This window comes from Primulina eburnea, chromosome 2 (assembly GCF_022965805.1).
Source record: "Primulina eburnea isolate SZY01 chromosome 2, ASM2296580v1, whole genome shotgun sequence".
NCBI lineage: Eukaryota > Viridiplantae > Streptophyta > Magnoliopsida > Lamiales > Gesneriaceae > Primulina > Primulina eburnea.
In genome coordinates, this window is record NC_133102.1 from 44,807,269 (window position 1) to 44,829,805 (window position 22,537).

The window sequence follows — 22,537 nt, forward strand, 5'->3', positions numbered from 1 at the left end:
TTTATGGCTCCGCCCTAGGGTGTTCTACCGTGGATGTAAGCCGTAAGGCTGAACCAAGGTGTAAACCAAATTCTTTGATTTAATGCATGTGTTCTCGTGGCTGAAATACATTTGTGTATTGCGTTGAGTCTCAAAACCACCGGCCAACTCGATCGCAAACGAAGTCGACTGGTGTAGGTTTTGTGTCATCTTAATATTAGCAATGGTGATATAAGCTAAGAATCATATATTAGATAATTTGACGTGAATAGGACAAATGAAGCGTCACGACGATTGATTACTCCAGGGTTGGAAGACGGCGGCAGTTGACAAATCCAATCAAATTTTTATGGAAGAAATTAATTATTTGACGTAATTATTAACTGCGCACAACGTGGTGCTTTAAAGTTCAATCATATTTTGGAGATGGATCGTGAGATTCTTTGATTTAAATAATCTCGATTAGTAATTTGGGTTGTTGGGTTAAAGTATTTAATTCGCATTAATCAGAATGATATGTTTTATATTTTGTTAAGTGGTGGCATTTTAATTAATGAATCTTGCTGGATATTGAAACATAACTTTTGTAAATCATAATATAAAATCATGGAATTATAATCAAGAAAACAACTTTCATTAATGGTTCGTCAACCATATCGACTTTACATGTGTAAATTTCAATATAAAGTTATGAAAATTGTTATCAAATTAATTAACTAGCATTAGTGGTCCATCAACCATTAAGATTTGAATAAGGTTCTAAGAGTTTGTATAGTTATATCACGTAAACTCTACTGTTTTACGAATTAATTTTACGCGATATAGATCCGCAAAACCGTTATCCGCTCTTCTTATATCTCGTTATACTAAAATAATTAGTTCCTATACTAATATATTTTTGAATGATGCTACATCTACATCGATATTTATACAACACAAAAAAATTTGATACAAAAATTCAATTTGTCAAAATATCACTATATAACGAATACAAAATCTCGTGATATAACAGTAAAATCTCGCGATATATAATTTTCGTCCTGCCAACCGTAATCTCTTAAATAAGCCACACTTAATACTGGTACAAATCGACTTCGAATCAATCAAATCCTACACATTTGCAACATTTTACGAGCCGTGCCAAAATTTATTATATTTTTTTGTTACAAAAAGAGAAAACTAAGTTTTTATATATATTAGATTAACTCTTTAATTAATTATGTCAAGATTTATATATCGAGATATAGTTCACAAAATGTTCACATGAAGTAAAACAAAAAAGCACGTGGAAAACTAGTTACCGCAGTTGTCAGCCGGGTGGGCTATTCAGGTTCTCACGAAACATCGTTTTCAAGTACCCAAATTTGACACCCGTCTGCGTTACCTATACGGACAAATCAACTCCAAAATCCTACTATAAATAGAATAGACGTCTTCAAATTTTCAAAATCAGTGTGCACATACACAGTCTCGTCGATCGCTTCGTCGCTTTAGATATTGGAGGGTCTGATTCAGGGGTACAAATCGGCCATGGATTGGGTTCGTGGTGGAAATTTGGGACACGGGAGTTTTGCTACGGTGAATTTAGCTATTCCCAGAAGACAAACTTCTCTATTCCCGCCATTGATGGCGGTGAAGTCTTGCGGAGTCGTGCGTTCTTCTTCACTGATGAACGAAAAGCTGATCTTGGAGGCGCTTAAAGATTGCCCACAGATTATACGTTGCTTTGGAGACAGCTTTTCGTACGAAAATGGCGAGAAATTGTACAATGTGTTGTTGGAGTACGCTCCCGGTGGTTCTTTGGCTGTTAAACTCAAGAATACCGGTGACCGGGGCCTGCCGGAATCAGAAACCCGGCGGTATACAAAAGCTTTGCTCAAAGGGCTACATTATATCCACAAGTTGGGCTACGTGCACTGTGATATCAAGCTTCAAAATATTCTCTTGGGCCCGAATGATAGCGTAAAGATCGCGGATTTCGGGTTGGCGAAGCGGGCCGGAGGGGAAAAAGAGAAATTTTCGCGGTGTGAATTGAGGGGCACACCTCTGTACATGTCGCCAGAGATTGTTACCGCTGGAGAACAGGGGGCTCCTGCGGATATTTGGGCACTGGGGTGCGCAGTGGTGGAGATGGTCACCGGGACTCTTGCATGGCATTGCTCCGACGTGGCGGGGCTGCTGCTTAGAATTGGCGCGGGAGAAGAGTTTCCTGAGGTTCCCAAAAGTTTATCAGAGCAAGGAAAAGATTTTCTTGGAAAATGCTTTGTCAGGGATCCGAACAAGAGATGGACGGCTGAGATGCTCCTGAATCATCACTTTGTTTCAGATTATCAAGATTTTGATTTCAATGAAGAAACAGAAAACAAAGCTTTAATCTCTCCTACATGCCCATTTGATTTTCCCGAGTGGGAACCACCGGTATCAGGTTCTTCTACGACTTTCGCCTCGTCGGAATACCCCCCAGAGTCTGGTTCTTGGTCTATGACTCCGGCCAGACGGCTGCAAACGCTTTGGATCGATCAATTTCCTGAGTGGTCTGTTACCGAAGATTGGATCACCCTGAGGTGAAGGACAGCATATGGATTCCATTTTTGTAGACTCCAGTGGTTTTAAAATTTTTCTTACAAAGAAATTCGTTGATATTTTAAAAAATAATTGTACATAAGAGTAAGAAATTTTAGGATTCATACATTCTTGTTGTAAACAATATTCAAAATCGAAAAAAAAATCTTTATTGGTTCTACCTCCCATCATCTCCACCCCATAGGAACTACGAGATTATATGAAAAATGTAACCGATTCTTTCCAAAATCGGACTGAACCGTTTGTCAGGCTATTGTTCCCGGTACTTGTGGATTCAAGGGTACGAGAAGGGGCACACCTTTTGCCGCTCAAACTAAATTCATCAAAAATTAATCTTGCAATTCATAGCTACTCTCACCCATCTTTTACCTCAGTTGCTGATCTCTCAATGCTACAGCTTTGATTTACATTTGCAACCATGTTGCAACTTCCATGGCTATTATCATACAGAAATGAAAATTGAATTTGGGTAATCCGAAAGGACGAAACCGGTTCGGTCTAACATGAGAAAAAACGATCTTCTCGGGCACGATATTTACCAGGTGGGTTTTTTTTTTCTTCTGATTTTCTTCATACAATTTGATCTGAAACTCAATCGAGTGAGGATTTAGGATCTTAAAGAACTCTCGTCTTAGAAATACGATTACTACTTGAGTATCTGATTTTCTTAATATATGAAAAAATAGGCGAATGAAGTTGTATGTTTGTATTCTTGATTTCTTTATTTAATATTTATAAAATATAATAATTTGAAAACATAAATGAAATTTTCTGTTTTAAAAATGGTTACTTAATCGATCTTAAACATAATAAAATTTAAGTGAGATTAAACACCGCTTGAACTAGTTTTTTAGAAAATTGCTTTTAATTTCTAACCTAATTTTTAAAATATTTCCCTATAATACAATTTTTTTAATAAAAAAAACTCGTTACCAAATTTATAACTAGAAACTTGTTAAAAAATTGAGTAAAAGTGATATAAATTGTAATTATGGATTAAGCTTTATCATTCCCCCGTAAATAATGTTACTATCACATTAAATCTTATCCTTTTTTTCCTTTAATATAGATTTTGTAGGCAAAAACTTGTGTGAGACGATCTCACAGGTCGTATTTGTGAGACGGGTATCTTATTTGGGTCATCCATGAAAAAGTATTAATTTTATGCTAAGAGTATTACTTTTTGTTGTGAATATGGGTAGGATTGACCCGTCTCACAAATTAAGATCCGTAAGACGGTCTTATATGAGACTCACTCTAGATTGTATTAGCTGAAACATTAATATAATAAGAGCATTAACTCACTAGATTTGAGAATTCCTTATTAAAATCTAGTTATTCTAAAACAAAGTGATAAAGTTTATTGCGAAATAAAAAAAAATCGTCTTTTATGTTTTTAATGACTGAAAATATTTATATTAATAACTTAAATACACTTTCAAAATTAAGGAAAAAAGGTCATAAATCCAAGCATAATCACGCTGATTAATATATATCTCCTATCTATATCTATATTTCTATATAAAAGGATGAGGGTGAGAGGTTTTATTGCGTGGATATAACATTTTTTGTTCACAAATTTTTCTGTGAGACCATCTCACATAAGTTTTTATCAACAAGTTTTTGCTTTTTTTTTTTATTAATACTTCATTTTATGTTTAATTGAACACTAATTTATAGAAATGCAAAAATTTGTGTTAGACAGCCTCACAGATCGTATTTTGTGAGACATATCTCTTATTTGTGCCATCCATAAAAAATATTACTTTTTATGCTAAGTGTATTGTTTTTTATTGTGAATATCGATAAGATTGACCTGTCTCACAATATACATATTCTTATAGATATTAGTGAGAGATATACTGTGATTTGAGATACGTAATATTAAAAATAAGTTGTAATGATAATTTGAGAAAAAATATTGATATAAATTTAATTTGAAAAATAAAATATGAATAAAATAGATTGTTTATGTAATAGTGATATATATATATATATATATATATATATATATATATATTAATTTGATAAAGAGATTATTTTAAGATTTTAAATATCAGTAAATCTAATCAAATTGTGCCTCCTAAAAACCTTCTGCCCCAAAATTTATTGACCTAAATTCTTTGTTCAGAATCACATCGCAAATTAAGTAACAATGGCTGAAGGAAAGCATCAAAAAATCAGTTGCAATAAGCTACCCAATGTAAGTTATAGGACCCTTGATTTTTCCCATTTAATTGCAATTAATAATTGAATTAATCCCGGCTAAGCTTCTATTTTGATTTTGTTTGAATTTGTGATCAGAGGAAAAAACGTGGAAGAGAAAGGGATATATCTGAACTGCGGGCTGAGGTTGATGTTTTAGGTTGGAAAATCATTCAGGTTACTCCAGATGGTAACTGTTTCTTCAGGCATCAATTGATTTTTTTAGCATAAGTTATTCTTTGTGTAATTATTGTGCATGTGCTCATGAATTGATGAAGCGTGTGAATTATGGAGTATATATTCCTGGATTAATTAATGTGCGGTGATTTTGATCACCTGACTGTTGTTCGTTGCAGGGCATTGGCTGATCAGTATGAAGGAATGAGGACAAGCATGAGAAGTATTGAAATATGGTAGTTCGATTTATTAAGGTATATTTTCGAGGCATCCTGTTTCAGTCTAACATGGGATGAAGATAATTTGCACTATTTATAAGAGGTCACAAGTATGATGAATGATGAATGAGTTTCCTAGTTTGTTATCTCATCTTTATTTGTTAATAATTACCATAGATACTCCTAGTTTTTTATCTCATCTTTATTTGTTAAGAATTACTCAATTACCATATATACTGATATTGTGCTACGATGGCGTCAAGGGCATTTACAACTTGAGTTGCTTTAATCATGGCTTCCATGGCTCTCGTGGGGGTTAAATGTAATAGTTGATTGAGATCTTTTGTCTCAGTTAGACCCGTAAGCTGAAAGTAGTAAGTAGTTGCATCTTATTTTTTAACAAAATAAATTTCAAAATAAATTTTTGTGAATCTTTAGTTAATTGTAGAATAAGATGAATGTCTCGATCTCCAAGATCTCTTGAAAAGGAAGCAGCAGCAGCGAAGAGTAAAAAGTTTGCGTCTTTTTGTAAGATATGTGACGGCTGGAGGGAGGCAAGCTTTATCACAATGTAGAGTACTCTTCTAATCATCAACGGGTGTCCACCCAGTTTAGGCTTCTTTATCGTGTTGCATAACTAATTACATTGATATTTGTTTTGGAACCAAATCAAAGTGACATTACAGATTGTCACATCATTTTCTTCCTCAAATCCAAGTGTGAAATGCCATGGTTATGCATTGGGCAAGTGTTTTGTTCAAGTTTCTGCTTCATTTATTGTACTACAAAAATCAAAAGGAATTAATCTCAAGAAATACTGATCCATGAGTTACACTTGGCAGAACAATCGTGAAATGTTTGAGCCCTTTGTTGAAGATGAAGTTCCATTTGATGAATATTGTCGGTCCATGGGACAGGAAGGCAATTGGGCAGGACATGTGGAGATGCAAGCAGCTTCTCTTGCCACTCATTGTAACATATGCATTCATAAGCTTGAATCATGGACAGCATCAATGTCTTTCCACTGTCAATTTATACTGTGGAAATGTTTTTTAGTGTTTGGAATAATTATCAATTTCCACACCTTATTTGTACTGCATAGGTCACCTCGTTTGTATGCTCAAAATTTTGATGTACATGAAGCTCCACAAATTCACCTGTGAGTACTACAAAAATTTCAGAATTTAGTTGTCTTTAATTGTTGGCATACTTACATTCTTGTAATAACAAGTTTTTATATTAGAGGTCTGTTATTTGTTTTTTCGGTTTTTTGTCCTGTATTGTTTGTTATGATTTTTTGTCGTGTAATAATGGATGGGGTTCTTCTGTTGTTAATCTTCTCAAGTACCATTGGGTGATCCCTAATTACACAAAAAAATACCCCAAAAAAAAAAAAGAAACCCCTGTAAGTCTTTGGATCTTTGTTGATAACCATAATAATATCTGTAACAGTCTGGAAATCTCAGCTGGGAAATGAAGATCATTAATGTGTAGTTACTTGAATTTTAGGTATTGTTGACTTCCTGAGCTGGTTATAGGCTATGCAGACATGTTTAACTTGTATCGAGCCTTGACTGTATTAAAATCATCAATGATTGTTCAGACCACAACTTACAAATACAATGAATGGATAACAACCAAGCAGCAATATTCCTGAAGTGTAACTTGTTCTTGTCGTTGCTCTAGTTTTTAAATTTTTGCTTTCACCTAATGGAGGATATTAATGTGCCTGAGGAGATGTTTTGCTCAATTATGCTCTCTACAGTTCAGTTTCAAAACTCATAGGATGCAGTAGTAGAATTTTCAAAACACTCACGTGCAAAAGAAGTTAGTCAGGACCTTGGATGGGCTAAATATTCTATGAAAGAAAATAATTTAAATACTTGATAATCCTTGAGACTATGATAATGCAGGCAAAATAATTAAGTTGCATTTTTTTTTTCTTCCAGTTTATGTTCTCTTAGAAATATCTCCACTTATAGGCTATTGACTGAAGTTCCTAATTTGTTCCCATGATCCACGTGTTGGTTGTTGGAATAAATGATGCTAGAAAATATGCTTAATTTTGTTGTATTTCTGTTATGACATTACACATAACATTTTTAGTGTAGTTTGGGCATTTAAGTGCTAAATGTGGTGTTATTTTTGGTAGAGTACAACGGAAGAAGTTAGTCACAGTAGAATTCGTCTAGGAAACTGAAGGGAAATAAAGAACATATATTCTAAAACAATGTTAAAAATTTCAACTTTATATTGAATTTCACCTGGATTAGCATGGTATCAACCTCACTTTATTTTATTTGGAGTCAGAATCTAAGTCCTTTATAGACTGGAACCATGTCGGTGACAAAAAAGGTGTGCTAAGAGTGCCAGTGGAATCTCGTATTTGTTCTCCTAGGAAAATACCGAAGAATGAGCTCCTCCCATTCTTCCTATTGAGGATACTGAGTTTTCTTCCTTTGACTTGTTTTATAATTCTTGTAGTTCTTATCATTATGGAGAGCATTATAATAGCGTGCATTTAAAGGAGGATACTTGCTCTGGACCAGCCAGGCCCTTATTTATTGAGGTGACCTATATTGCTCTTAGGATGTCATTATCCAATGTATAGTACTTTCGACAATAGATTCTGATAATTTCTAGTTTTCCCATAAAGGATGACACAGATCTTTCAGCAAAATCTAATAAAGCAGATGTAATTTTCACACGGAAAGGAAGGTGGTGAGAATTTTTTACAGGAGAAATCCAATAATATTGTAAGTACTGGAAGACTATGAGAAGATTCAACAAAAGCAGAGCAGGTGATTATTTCAAGTAGTTGAAAAGTTTACAACACTCCCACTTGCGTGCATTGATTGGCACACCAACTGAACCCCCAGAATTAAAATGGTGAAGAAAAAAAATATATTGGCTAAAAAGCTCAATGTTTCTTCTTCATTTGGGTGCTGGTTTACTGAAACAGGAGAGTTGCAAATAGTTTTCCTAATTAGGTTGATATCATTCTAGGCTTTAGATGTGGGTGGTGACATTGTAGCCAAAGTGCATACTGCAGAACAAGAATCTGGAGATCGCATATTTGCTGATTTAGTTGTAGATAGTCCTTACGGTAATGGCCTGTTAGTGTGTTTTACAATTCCTTTGCTGAGTGTCCTTTTTATTGTTTGTGTGCTTGCTTTATATGTTTGCCGAGTTTTTAACCTGTCAAGGTTAACTTAACTTTGCTCTGGTTTTTTTTCTTATTAGGTTCTTTGCTTCAAACTGAATATTAATTAATACACACGCAATATTCTCAACCATATATAGGGAAACTAAGGGTAGAAGGAAAATAACATATCACTTAGGTTGCATTTGATAGGATGGTTTTGATTTTAGAAAGTTTAAATCTGAGAAGAAAATCTCGATTATTATTTCATCACACTAATCTCATCATATAGATTACAACAATTTAACTACTTCCAAAAAATCAGAAAAAAAATATCATCTTATCTAATTTTGCAAATTTGAACACAACAAATATTATCCTATATTTATTTAAACTCTCCCTCATGTTTGGCAGTATATGTTGATAAGGCCGAGCTTGTTGACAAGAAACTCATGGTTGTGTTCTGACAATCCCTTTATAGGTAGATCAACAAGTTGATTGGATGTAGTATGTATTGCATGCTAGTAACCCCTTTCATCTAACTTGTCCTTAATAAAATGCCGATCTACTTCCACCTGTTCGGTAATGTCTTGATGAACTGGGTCATGAGCTATACTGATAGTTAACTTCTTGTCACAATAGAGCTGCATAGGATCCTTGCATTCGATTTTTAGTTCCTTTAGTACTCTCTTAATCCAGACAAGCTCACAGACTCCATGTATCATGGCTCTATATTTGGCTTCTGCGCTGCTCCTGGCAACAACTGACTGTTTCTTGCTCCGCCACGTCACTAGATTTCCCCATACCATTATACAATATCTCGATGTTCTCTTCCTGTCAGAAATATAACCAGCCCAATCAGCATCTGTAAATGTAGTCATTATTTGATCACCATTCTTTGCGAAGAACAAACCTCTGCTTGGAGTTTGTTTCAACTACCTGAGAATTTTGTAGACTGCATCAAGATGACCTTGACATGGTGAGTGCATATATTGACTTACTAGACTTACTGAAAATGCAATGTCGGGTCGAGTATGTAAGAGGTAGATAAGTTTCTCAATGAGACACTTAGATCTCCCTACATCCATTGGTTTACCTTCTAACATTTTTTGTCTGTTTCCCAGCTCGATTGGTGTCTTACTTGGCTTACACCCCAACATGCATGTCTCTTCTAATAGGTCCAATGTGTATTTTCTTTGGGAAACTGAAATGCCCTTTCGGCTCCTAGCAGTCTCTATTCCCAAGAAATATCTCAAACTTCGAAGTTCTTTAAACTCAGACTCTATTATCATCATACTCTTAACTCTTCTCATCTCTTGACTATAATCTTCAGTTAAAATGATGTCATCTACATATACAATGATAATATGATATTTCCTTTCTCAGAATGTTTGACGAATAATGTATGGTCGGCTTGTCCCTGACTATCCTAACTTCCTGATGACTCTAGAAATCTATCAAACCATGTATGTGAAGACTATTTCATTCTTTAAAGTGATTTGTTGAGTTTGCATACCACCTGCTTTCCCACTTTGTCAACGGTGAAGTTTGTATTCCAGACATTTGTTTTTCTCAACTTGCTTTTTAGCCTTTAAATCTTCCAGTATCATAAAAGCTAAGAGGAGAGACAATTAATATGTTTTATTTTTACAGATTAATAATTAACAGGATATGCAATTCTCAGTTCTATATTTAGAGGAAACTGAGTGAAGAAGGAAAATAATGAACCCTTAAAACTAGGGATATTGTTAATTCAATTTCTATACTAACAGAATCAATCTAAGATTTTATGTAGCTATTTCTGCCTACATTTCAATTCGAAGTTCTTTAACTGCTGCCAGAGACGAATTAGCATGACATTATTCCTGAGTGGGTTGGGATTTAGTTGCTTATATATCTCTCAGCCACTTTTTGGCTTACACCTTCATTTATTTGTCGATCTGCTACTTATTAGTTGTTGCTTGTTCAATCATAAAGTGGATGGAGTTTGCAACCGTAGAAATTCTTCTTCGTTGAGTTGACAAGATATCCTGTCTGAAACTGCTGTGTTGAAAGTTTATCTGCTGAAGATTGTCATATTATCAAGGAATGGATGTTCCTATTTAACTAACCCTGTTTCCCATATCTTCATTGTCAAGTAGTTGAGCACTTGAGCCTCCTAAATCTTAGTTTTTCTCACTTAAATTAGAATCATATCATTGGTGCACCCATGGCTAATACATTTCGTTTGTTCTTCTTCTGATGAAATTCTCTAATTTCATAAATATTGTTTGCTATTTTTTTTCCTTTTCTAAATTTGCTCGTGATCTGCCGATATGAGTATATAACTAGAACTAGAGATGTATGATATGAAAAACCAATAATTCTACCATTCAATGTATTCCGCTATTTTTCGTTAATCATTGGCTCTCTGTTATGAAGCTTTGTTTCGATGATTTTTAGCGTTCTTCTTAATCCTCTTCATTGAATGTTTTCTGCTTTGTTTGTGGCAAATTTACTTGATTTCCATATTAATAATTTTGAGGATTTTTAGATGAACAACAGGATATGAACCATGGACTGCATGAACTAAGGGTTGAACACAAGGCACTTGAACATGATTTATCTAGCAATGATGTGGAAAGAGTTTGCAATGTAAACAGCACACGTGCTAATGGAAAGGTTTCTCTTGCATAAGCTGGACAGTTACTATTTATACCATAAATTTTTTGTATTTCCACACTTTTCAAGATGATTTTCCAATTTTTTCTGTTTGCAGAAAAAATTTAAAAAATAAGGCCTGTTTATATGGTTCGAAAAAGAAATACAAGCCAAGTTGCAGATCTGTCGCGGGGAAATCTTCTGGCAGATTTCCTTTGTAGGCCTCTTAATCAATGACCTTAAAATAACTTTGCTCCACGCCATACTAAAGTATATGTACAGTTCTTATTTCTGAAGTTTTTAAGATGTCTCACAATTAAAGTCCTAACCAAGGGGAATTTGGAATGCAATTCTAACCTCAATCCCTAAACCATATGCATGGATGGAAGTATTAAGGTGTAATGATTTCAAATCAACAATTGCAAATCCATTTCAAATTTTCAGTTGCTATCAACTGCAACCTGTTTAGCAACAATTCTGTGCTATTTTTCATAATTGAAATCGTTTTATCTGCCCCTTTGGTTTTTGCCACAGTCTGAAATATTTTATTAGGCTGTACGATAAGCTCTTTTAAAACTAAAGCGAATATGGATTTGAAATAGTTGCCAGTGGTAGTCCTAGCATGGTAATTTTCTCTCAACTTACATGGTGCTGTTACCTTGACAGTAACCAAACTGATGAACATAGAAAGAGTTGGAAAGACAGAAACCCGGGTTGAAAAGGTTAGCTGCTGCATCCAGCTTTCGTTAATGTAGTAGAACTGCATTGTGTTTAGGAGATCTCTGTTGCATGGGCTGGATAAGGAACATTTTTAGCTGTTTCATTTGAGGATTTTCAAATGTTTTTCTTTTATCTAGGCGTCTAAAATTGCATTTGGACATGAGAATTTATTTGCCATTGATGATTACCACAGGTCCCTTTCATGATAACCTTTGCTTAGCTTGGTCATAGAGAATAAAACCATGAAGTGTAGAAACATAGCCTTTGATATCTTTGTTATATTATCACACTCACATACTCGTAACTCATCCCCAACCCGTTTCCCATCAGCCCTAAAATAAAATTAGAAGCAATAAAGTGTTTTTTAGTTTTGGGTTTAGCAGCTTGCCATATTATTTATCACTCCTCTCTCTTTCTTTGTCAGTATATTCGTCGATTTTAGAATAAATGTGAACCAGTTTATGATCGAAACTGAATTTGCAACTCATAGCCAACCGCGGTTCAGAGGGCATTTGTATGTCAAAGGACACATGTTTATATTATTCTTTCAAAGGCTAAGAAAAAAACTAAAAAGGAATGCGGTAAAAGGCAGCTGAATTTCTAAATCAGCTACCAATCAGAAAAGGATTGAATAATGTCATTGCATACTTTAATTCCTTTCACCAAAATGTGGGTCATAATTTGAGTTCAATGTGTAAATATTTTAAAGTTAACTATATGTTTTGCCCCTTTTGTGGGCTAAGATGTTTGGTCATTTGCATTGGGTTGTATGGCTTTAGAAGTAGAGATGAAAAGAACTCATACTCTATGCATCAATGCATATATCAACTGTTGGTTTTGTAACTAGATTGCTGTTGTCAATGTAAAGTCTGACATTCTTAGGTTAATAATATATTTGCCAATTTTTTAATATTCTAAAAGTAGTCTATATTTCATATTCTATAAGCTTGTCTGTGTTTTAAATGCTCTGAATCATTCCCCTAACTTGTAGCGTTTAATATATCAAGCGCTCGATCCTAAAATTTTGTATCAAGAACCAAGTACATGTTTTTATACAGCACAAGTTGGTGCAATTCGTGAGAGCATTCGATGATCAACAAAATATTGTGATTGTCTTATACAATTGAAAACACATTAGTTATATTGTAATCATGTCATATAATTTTCGGTGCAGCGATAATCGGTTGATCTTACATAAGTCCTACCACATCTACTATTTAGATTAAATTGTTTTTATTTTGATCGATGTTTTGAGATAGAAATCGAGAAGTACAAGTTTAAAAATAATATTTTCATAAATTCATTCAAAAAAGGAAGAAAGAATATGTAAAAGTGGATCAAGGACAGGAGCAAAGGTTGATGCTTCAAGTTACTTTTTTCCCGGAGCATGAAATGACACCAGGACTACCTTGCAATGGGAGCACTGATGCATTCCACATCAAGTCACAAGAAGATGTATGGGCAAAGACAAGATTGATTTGACATATTAACATGTATCGTAAGAATTGGCAAATATAGGATCAATTAAAGAACACCTAATTTTGGCAAAGAATTGGATAAACTGAATTTAACCAGCAAAACCATCTTGTCATAGTTTTTACAAGCCAAAAATGGTGTAAAAATAGCATCCAAATGTCCAACTTTTAAGTTGAAATCAAATTTCATTTCGATGCCTCGTAATACTAAATTGTTTGTAAACTTAGTACCGTGTAGTACTCAATTTTGATTTGTGAATTTATGTTATTGATTAAAAAAATATTTAGATTAAAGTAGAGAATTAAACAAAGTGAACTTTTTGCTTCAACTGTTAAAATTCAATATTTTTTCGCACTTTTTTTTTGGGGGGGGGGGGGGGGGGGGGGGGGGGGGGGATGATTTTGAGTGTGGCCTACCACTGAATATAGTCTTCATTGTATTCATCAGATTAAATTTAATGAGGCAAGAAGCTGAATGGAAACAAAATGCTGAAAAATAGTGCAATTAATATTGGTTGATTAATTAAAGTTGCGTGTGAATTATTAACAACTTTATGTCATTGTCTCCTCCAGTGATTAATTAAAGTTGACAGAGCTCGCTAATTAAAATGTCATAATTGTTGGTGCCTAATTGGAAAGTCGTGTTCATCTCTCATTTCCATTCAAGTTTAGTCTTTTTATAATTTCAGTTAACCTAATTCTGCGTCTGAAAAATCGATTTAATACAATCCTCACCCCTCTATATATATATATATATAAAGATAAATCGAGAATAAAATTGTATATGCAATAAAAATTATAAATATATTCTTTCCCTTCATCATAAATACAAAAATATGATCTGATGGAGATATTAATTTTGCCAAAAAAATGATTAAAAATTAAATCATAGATTGGTTTAATTTATCACACATCAAAAATAAATATTTATCGTTAAAATTTCTTCGTTTATGTCATAATTCATTACCTAACCTTTTGGTTTAAGAATACCACCTTAGGGGGAACGAATGGCTGGAGATGCTAGATTGATACTTATCGTGGCCACCACTAAATTAACCCTATCTATATTTCTCCATTTTCTTTTTTTCAATCTCCCCAAACATAGAAAACCTTGAAATAAAAAAACGTGTGGAGGAGAAAATTTTAGCAAGTAAAAAAAGGGAAATTATTGGTCACTTCCTTCACTTGATCCCTACACCTATCTAATCTGTCTTCCATTTTCTTGAAGCTGGTAAAGTCCTTGTCAAATTTCTCGTAGTATGTTATAATTGTCCTTCTTCGAATATATATATACTACGACTACTAGTAAAGAGTACCTTAAAATTCATAAGGTTAGGTATAACTCAATATGCAAGTTTTTTTGGGATGGAACAACTTCTGAGTTTAATACTTTAACGTCGTCAATTGGGAGTCGATATAGCTGAAAGAATTACTTAGAAAAAAGTTATCATTAGATCAATATGTCGATAATTATGTAAAAAAGTATTATAGGTTGAATTAAAGTATATGAACTAGATACTAATCATCAAGGGATCGGTAACGTTACGACTGTCTCACGCCGAATATTAAATAGCTTATGAACCCATGAATTTATATCACCCAATAGGCAAGTTTTTAGGATGAAACACGTATTTGTTTTATAACCTAACATCATCATAAAAAAATTAATCCAGATACATAAATTTTAAAAAATATGTTCCAAGTAATTAATCAAATCTATCAATTAGTATATATTCATCCTTCCCATGTCATATTTCCGACATGAAGCTCTGAGCTTGTTCGAGAAAAAACTGAAAGTTTAGTAACTATAATAACAGTTTAATCATCACGTTTCATGCTATCAGAAACCTTGAATTGAGTACCGAAACTAAGAGATGTGTATTTTTTTTCTTCTATCAATTAATTTATGTGGTTGTACATGCATGCTTAAGGTATGATTCTATTAATTCGTAGGTTTATCTTCCTTCTTGAACAAGTTAGCAATGTTATTAATGTAAGTGGTAATTTCAATCTAAAAAGCAAATTTCTTTACCGACTTCCGCTGACATATATTTAAAGAAGAAGCTGGCAAACTCGACAACTAATGAATAAATTTCGTATTAAATTCTCACTGATTTTTTTTTTTGCCTATCCATTTATGTACAAGGGTATTAATTATTATAAAGATTTTATGACCAATTGAAATAATGCAATTGGAGAAGTTAGATTTAGGTCAAAAGTTAAAATCCAGTGAGTTACTGCAGACTCTGATGGCAGTGTACCATAAAGCTTCGGTTCTTGAAATTATTGTCCGTTCCTTTTCGGCTTCTTTAAGAAAAGGGTAATAATAATGTGCCAAACAAAAGAAAATTTCGTCCTTTTCTAAATTCCCATCGGATTTAGAATATTCATGATCAATTAACTATAAACAATTAATTCCAAAATATTGACCATCGAATCAAACAAAATTATCAATTTTTGTAAGATAAATATTATATTTTGGTCACACATAAAAATATTATTTTTTTATGCTAAAAGTATTATTTTTTATTGTAAATATGAACATGGTTGACTCGTCTTACGAATAAATACCGTCTCACAAGAAACCTACCTACTCATAAAATTAATAGGACAACAATCCCATTACGAACTTAAATAAATTGTGTTTTATTTATTTAATATGTTGAACAAAAAATGATCAAAGTAGTCTTGTATATTGGTTTATTTTGGGTTAAGGTCCTTTTAGTAGTCTAACTTGATTTTAATGCAATAAGTTTGTTTACCCGTACACGGGTTTAAAAAAAAGAAGTAAAAATACACCCAAAAAATAAACTTGTTGCACTAATACACACACACACACACACACACACACACACACATATATATATATATATAAATATATATATATATATATATATATATATATATATATATATATATATAGCGTGAATGAATGAAGAAAAGGATACATTTCTAACGCTGAGCTACCATTTTGGCCAACTCCCAACCAAAAGGCAGCGTTGAGTCGTGGTCGTACTAAAATTAAAACATTGATTTGCACAAACAAAATAACACACAATTTTCCCAAATTTGAATGAGAATTAAAGGCAACGTAAACTTTTTAATTAACCGATGAAGAAATTCCAATGGGGAAACCCACAAGGACCCTTCTTTGAAAGAATTTGTCTATTTTTTTTATTCCTTTTTCATTAATATATATGGACCACTTGTTTATTATTAGTATTATATATGTGAAAAGGTTTAATTAGCTAGTTATGTGCAAGGAATTAGAAGATGAATAAATTTCATTTTTATTTGTCAACGAGATGGGACTGCAGCATTATGCGGTGTGCATTTAAAGCATATTTATATATATAAATATATAAATATATATATATGGCTTTTGTGATACCATATCACATATTTATATTTGTGATATGAGTTGAATCGATCCATATATGTTGACATAAAAACTAACGTTTTTCATGAGTTGGGTCGGAGTGAAGATACATCTCACAAATTTAACTCGTGAGACGATCTCGCTAATTTTTTTGTCGAATTAATAAAGCCTCTAAAAACCTCTCACATTTGATAATTAATAGTGTCGCGTACGTATGCTCGGGTTTGAATGTATAAAATGTGGAGATTTCAACGAGCCTACAACATATTTTTCAAACAGCTAACATCAATAATTTTCCCATGATGCATCATGCACGTCATTTTTATCATTATTATTAATGCTAGCATTGTTGTACATGTATTACCTGTGTATTATAATCTAACATATAAATAATATATGGAATGTAATTTATTGAATATGATTTGGGGGGAAAATTGGATAAAATTTTGGTCCGACAGATCGTATCAGAAGTGGTCACACAAATACCTTCGAGCTTTAGCTAGTATAAATCGCTTTTCTTGTTTTTGCTCGTCGGTATCGTCGTCCTCGTCGTCGTTGATATTTTTATGAATGTGGTTACTTGTTATAATAATTATGAGAAAATGTGAATATGATGATCTCTGTGGATTTTGCAGAATTTCGTATGGTATTGCGAAAGGAAAGAATCTATGATGCTGGTATCTGAACCAGTGCTAACGCAAAGGAACAAATTAAACCCTAGCTATTATTTATATTTCCTCCCTTTTATATAATAAAATACTCACATGCTCACCTAATATCTTAATTCAATCTTGTACCAACATGAATAAATAATATTTTTTTTAATAACCTGGAATAAGATAATCAATGATGACGTCCCAGATGATGAAACTGCACAAATATTTTAATAATTTTGTTCCCAACTAGAATATCATAAAGCCTTGGATGATCCCTGCCACATATCTTGATATTTGTTTTGATTGAGATATTTTCATACAAGCAAATATAATATAATGTGGTGTATATATGTTTGTGTGTATAGGTAATTCTACGTGTATATATACAATATGTATACGTGATTTCTATGTGATACGATAAAACTATAAATTTTGTCGAAATGCTTTTGTTTTTTTTTATCCCGCACATATGATAACTTGGTCTTTTTTCACCAATTTTGGTATGTTTTCTCATCAGGTGTTGTCGAATATAATTAATTACGTGATATGAGATATTCATGACACAAATATTATTGATATAGCGCCAAACATTGTCGAAGAGTCCGATTTCACGTCGACAGTTTTTTAGAAAGTATTAGAAATGAAAACAAAGGACAGATTATGGATTGTGATCAAACTTGGACAACTTTCAGGACCAAAAGCATCTGTATGCCTATTACAGGATGAAATTATTAAAAAAAATCTTACATCCAACGGGGAAATATTGCATCAATGTTATTTTTTTTCGGTGTACTTTTTATTTTAGGCAAAAACTTGTGTGAGACGGTCTCACGGGTCGTATTTGTGAGACGGATCTCTTATTTGGATCACCCATGAAAAAGTATTACTTTTTATGCTAAGAGTATTACTTTTTATTGTGAATATGGGTAGGGTTGATCCGTCTCACGGATTATGACCCGTGAGACGGTCTCACATGAGACTCACTCTTTATTTTATCTGGAACATTGAATTGTGATGCATCTAATTATAAAATCAATTTTTATAAATTTTAAAGAATCTATACAAATGCAAATATATTCATTTTTTTAATTTTGATTAAGGAAGAAAATAGAGAAAATCATTAATTATTAATTAAAAGAAGTGGTGTATATTATATCATGTCAAATAGAGTACTAGTTAATACATTGGAATATAGGTGGATCGGAGTCCTTGAGACTTTAGTAGAGTTAGGTTAAGTCCCTCTCGCCATAATAGCAATCCCTGTCTCATTTGTTTTCGCTCATCAAATTTTTGCTGCTTCCAAGTTCACACAAGATGGTGACAACTCGTCTCTATATCCATTCAAATTTCACATGACAAAAACCACACATTTTATTATTATCCGCTTTTATTAATTAATTTTCGTTTCGGTTTCGGTTTCGGTCTAGATGACTAAAATATAATCAATCATAGAATTAAAAAAAATGGAGAAATTATAATATATGATATTGAAAGTTCATAAGATTGAATATTATGAAGAACTACATTAGGGTTACATGTACAAGTTACACAATGTTTCCACCGAGTTAAAATGTTCGAGGTGGATCTAGAAATTTAGCTGGTCCGATGATCGAATCGAATTTTTTTAATTTTTTTTTTCGAAAAATTACGTACACGAGTAAAATTTGAAAAAAAAAAAATAAATAATTCGAAAAGGGTATGGAGAAAAATGGCATGGTAGACAAAAAAAATCGACTAATTATTGGGTCTCGTGAGAGGATGGATTCCACTAAGATTTTGTGCCTGCGGGAATCCTGATGATGCTGCAGCATGGGCAAATAATTGTGTTTGGCTATTATTCGTTTGCCCTTGCCGATCACTTCTTGGACCTGAAAATTCTCCTCCGATATATCTTCCGCTCACCAGAGGCAACTTATAAATCTGTCATATTTTTTTCCAAATCTGTGAGATATATGTTGAACCTAGGTGGGTTATGATCGGTTTTTTCATATAACTGAAAGTTGGAAACTTACATGATTTTGTGACCTTCCATGATCGATTTGCTCGGCTGAAATCATCCTCCAGGAATCGGGATTAGGCTGCTTTTTCCCATTTTGGAAACAGTGTTACACTTCATGGGATTTCGCAAAATAGTCAAGTCTGAGATGACAAACAGTAAAAGTTGGACAAATTAACCTTGGGCCATGATTCTTGGCGTCTCCAAGAAACTTCAGATTTGGTCGAAGAATCTCGACAGTTTTGCTTCGGAGCTGATGAATTTCCTAAGGTCAAGTCCAAATTGTGGTCTGCTGAAGTTCTCTCCTCTGGAGTACAAAAACAGAATTTCTAGACTTTATTATCTTTTTTTATGATTAAGGATTGGAAATTGATCAAATATTCACTTAGCTAATTATTTACCTGCAACTTTATGTTCATCGGCATAACTGGTGGGATCAAAATTAGTGACAGCATCCTTTCCATTACTCTTGATTGCAGCTCTATCATAAGCCCTACGATATATATCACAAGAAACAAATCCAAGCACAGGCTCAAAAAAATTTATCGTTTTGGAAAGTCGTCCGTATTTTATGAAGGTGTAATTAATTATATATTCGTCCTAAAGCGTAGAGATTTCCTTTTTGTTTAGTGTTTGAAAGAGCATAGCATCCTGATTATTCAAGCAAATCAGACCCACCTAGCAGCTTCAAGTTCAGTGTCGAAGAGACCCAAATAAACGTACCTATAAAATAAAGCCTGAATCAATGATTGAATAAATAAGTTAAAGCTTGCAGAAACTAAATATTATTAAATAAAAATATGGGGGTCACTTTTTTCCCAAAAACTCGCCCATTCTAGCCTCCCATCTGCCACATTTATGCAAAGTAACACCTCTATACTTGGAACTCCCTCTTGGATAACCACTACTTTGTCTCCTCAGTACGTGCACGAATTCTTCCTTCGTTAAATTGTTCATCTGCATTATGCGCCATAGGATTTATGTGTATGTATATATCGACAGCCCATGTTTCAAACAACACTGATCATAGGATCCACGGAAGAAAATGTCGAGAATACAACTGTTTCAGGTAAGGAAAAAAACTGTGCAAGATAACATGAAAACAGAATATTTTCTGTACGTGCTTTGATATTGGTAAATACAGTCTCGCTCTTTAATTTAAAATCACAAATTTGTAATCAACTGACCGATTTTCAAAGTGGATTTGATTTTGTAAAGAATTTTGAATAAATAATTTTGCCGAATAATTAGTGAATTTTATCATAAAATACAACAAATTTGATATGGAAACACAAACACGAGGCATATATAGAATCCTTTTCTTCTCGTCTGCCTTTCTATATGTCGGACAGATGACTTACCTGTTTCAAGTCATCTGCATAATCATTTAAACTAAAGTTTATGTCTGCTTCCAATCCTCGGAACTTAATGGCTGCCCTATCGTATGCTCTGCAGTATTACATTACTCGTTATATAACAGAAATCTTGGGACAATTTCATTTGATTTTAATATGTTCTAGCGAGAGAAAGCAGAAGAGACGGAGTCGGATCATACCGGGCCGCCGTGTGAGCCGTATCGAAACCTCCTGTACAGATTAAAACTCAAGTTTTCAGAATCATTGTTGATCGAGAATTCTCATGAGGATAAGCCTTTTTTGCTACGTTTATTTTGGATCGAGAAAAGATGTTTTGGAGAAAATTTATTTATAAATGAACGTATATTAGAAAACTTACCCAAGTACACCTGCTTTCCACAATCCCTGAATTAAGAGGTTAATAAATAATAAATAAAATAAGTATAGATAATAGATATATATATTATATAATATAATATAACATAGATATACATGATATCATGAATTTGCAGACAAAAATATACCATATATGGGACTCCCAGCGGCCAGTTCTCCGGTAAAACGTGACACCACGATATTGAGAACTCCGGGACCTGGGTCCACGGCGACTTTTCTTGAAAGGCTGTGCCACTTCCGCCGTGGCTTTCCCGGAGACTGTCGCGCCTCCGCCTGACTCGGATTTCCGGAAGTTAACTCCCACCCAGTGAGCTCTCGGAAATTCGTGCAGCGCCTCAGTACTCCTCCCCGTTCCAGACTCACCTCCCGGGAAAAACTGCCGGGTCACCGGAAGTTCACTTTCCGGCGAGCAAGGACCCGTTTCATCACCTTTGTTGTTAGCCACAGAAAACCCAAAGATTTTACTGCTGCTTCTTTTGCTAGCGTTCCTCTCTGCTGCATCTTCTTCATCCGCAACCTCCTCCATAACTACCGCCGAAGAACTTGAATTCGAGACGGATCCGACCCGTTTGCCTTTCTCGTCAGAACATCCCTCCGATTTATCTTCCCTTCTTTCATACGGCGAATCGTTGAGATCCCACATTCTTAACCCTCAAAAATATATTGAAATTACAACGAAGAAAGTATTGATTCAATCTCTCCACTTGAGGGAAAAGAAATGACAGTATTGTATATATGTTACCCTTTGGTGATACAGCCTATATATATTGCATAATACAAATGCTTCGATTAAACTGTAAGTTGAATCTTGGAAGAACATTAAAAACCTATGATCATAGGGTTGCCCAAAAAAGGTACTTGTAGTAAAGAAGAAAAATGTGTAGAAATTCCCATTTCAACGGTTCCATAGAGAGGATTTTTCTTTCCTATCTATATTATATCTAGCTTACATTATATCTATATATATATATATATATATATATATATTAGATTTTATTGAAGTTCAAACTTTTTAATATCTTATTTTAAAAAATTGTGATCATGTTGAAATAATTTGTTTACCATCAAATTAATCTTGTGTTTCGACTTTATTTCGTTAAATATATTTCATCACAAAAACTTATATTAGACGAAGTTTGTGAGACAAATCTTCTGTTATGGTCACTTATGAAATAATTTTTTTTTTTGTAAATAACTAAATATGAACATGGTTATTCATCTTGTTAATAAAAATTTGTGAGACTTTCTCACAATATATCTACTCATTATTTATTTTCTCATAAAAAAGAAGATATTATAAGAATGATGACTTTTATAAAAAAAAAAAATTATATGTATTAATTTTCTTATAACTATCTTTTATTTGAGTGGGTCTCATGTGAGACCTTCTCACAGATCTTAATCTGTGAGACGGGTCAATCATATCTATATTCACAATAAAAAGTAATACTCTTAGCATAAAAAGTAATATTTTTTCATGGATGACCCAAATAAGAGATCCGTCTCACAAATATGACCCGTGAAACCGTCTCACACAAGTTTTTGTCTTCTTATTTATAATATCACGAGTATATATGTTACGTACAATTACATAAGATTTATAAGAAGTAGCTTGT

The 22,537-nt window shown here is 33.4% G+C and overlaps 3 protein-coding genes across 14 annotated transcripts; 2 read left to right on the forward strand and 1 right to left on the reverse strand.

Annotated features, from left to right (window-relative positions):
* Positions 1-1,416: 1,416 nt before the first annotated feature.
* Positions 1,417-2,708, forward strand: LOC140824785 (mitogen-activated protein kinase kinase kinase 20-like). The gene has a single exon (XM_073186337.1). It carries the CDS (start codon positions 1,510-1,512, stop codon positions 2,545-2,547), a length of 1,038 nt encoding a protein of 345 aa, XP_073042438.1. The 5' UTR covers positions 1,417-1,509; the 3' UTR covers positions 2,548-2,708.
* A 1,912-nt stretch (positions 2,709-4,620) lies between these two features.
* LOC140823589 (OVARIAN TUMOR DOMAIN-containing deubiquitinating enzyme 7-like) lies at positions 4,621-12,225 on the forward strand. Of its 12 annotated transcripts, none has more exons than XR_012116241.1 (8): positions 4,621-4,765; positions 4,867-4,957; positions 5,124-5,733; positions 5,838-6,321; positions 7,647-7,731; positions 7,819-7,963; positions 10,838-11,666; positions 12,089-12,225. XR_012116241.1 is itself a non-coding variant. In XM_073185005.1 (8 exons), exons 3-6 carry the CDS (start codon positions 5,178-5,180, stop codon positions 7,885-7,887), a joined length of 492 nt encoding a protein of 163 aa, XP_073041106.1. In that variant the 5' UTR covers positions 4,621-4,765; positions 4,867-4,957; positions 5,124-5,177; the 3' UTR covers positions 7,888-7,963; positions 8,169-8,268; positions 10,838-10,965. The 12 variants fall into 12 exon arrangements, 5 of the variants coding, with proteins under 5 accessions (XP_073041106.1, XP_073041107.1, XP_073041105.1 ...); XR_012116242.1 differs by having other exon boundaries at positions 5,124-5,522; positions 5,611-6,321; XR_012116243.1 differs by having other exon boundaries at positions 5,124-5,198; positions 5,601-6,321.
* Positions 12,226-18,654: 6,429 nt separating this feature from the next.
* Positions 18,655-21,865, reverse strand: LOC140823591 (AP2-like ethylene-responsive transcription factor TOE3). Its single transcript, XM_073185009.1, has 10 exons — positions 21,050-21,865; positions 20,905-20,930; positions 20,726-20,756; positions 20,532-20,619; positions 19,982-20,127; positions 19,849-19,893; positions 19,572-19,663; positions 19,350-19,477; positions 19,187-19,252; positions 18,655-19,094 (listed from the first exon to the last, which is right to left on the reverse strand). Exons 1-10 carry the CDS (start codon positions 21,562-21,564, stop codon positions 18,909-18,911), a joined length of 1,323 nt encoding a protein of 440 aa, XP_073041110.1. The 5' UTR covers positions 21,565-21,865; the 3' UTR covers positions 18,655-18,908.
* Between the last annotated feature and the right edge of the window lie 672 nt (positions 21,866-22,537).

Excerpts from the sequence above, each read along its gene's own strand:
- LOC140823591 (XM_073185009.1), bottom strand. The coding sequence starts at position 21,564 with ATGTGGGATCTCAACGATTCGCCGTATGAAAGAAGGGAAGATAAATCG. Across the intron at positions 19,894-19,981 it reads GGCGAGTTTTTGGGAAAAAA|GTACGTTTATTTGGGTCTCT; the intron begins GTGACCCCCATA and ends TTTATTTTATAG. Across the intron at positions 19,478-19,571 it reads CGATGAACATAAAGTTGCAG|AGGAGAGAACTTCAGCAGAC; the intron begins GTAAATAATTAG and ends TTTGTACTCCAG.
- LOC140824785 (XM_073186337.1), top strand. The coding sequence starts at position 1,510 with ATGGATTGGGTTCGTGGTGGAAATTTGGGACACGGGAGTTTTGCTACG.
- LOC140823589 (XM_073185005.1), top strand. The coding sequence starts at position 5,178 with ATGGTAGTTCGATTTATTAAG. Across the intron at positions 6,322-7,646 it reads GAAGCTCCACAAATTCACCT|TTCTTATCATTATGGAGAGC; the intron begins GTGAGTACTACA and ends TAATTCTTGTAG. Across the intron at positions 7,732-7,818 it reads CCAGGCCCTTATTTATTGAG|GATGACACAGATCTTTCAGC; the intron begins GTGACCTATATT and ends TTTCCCATAAAG.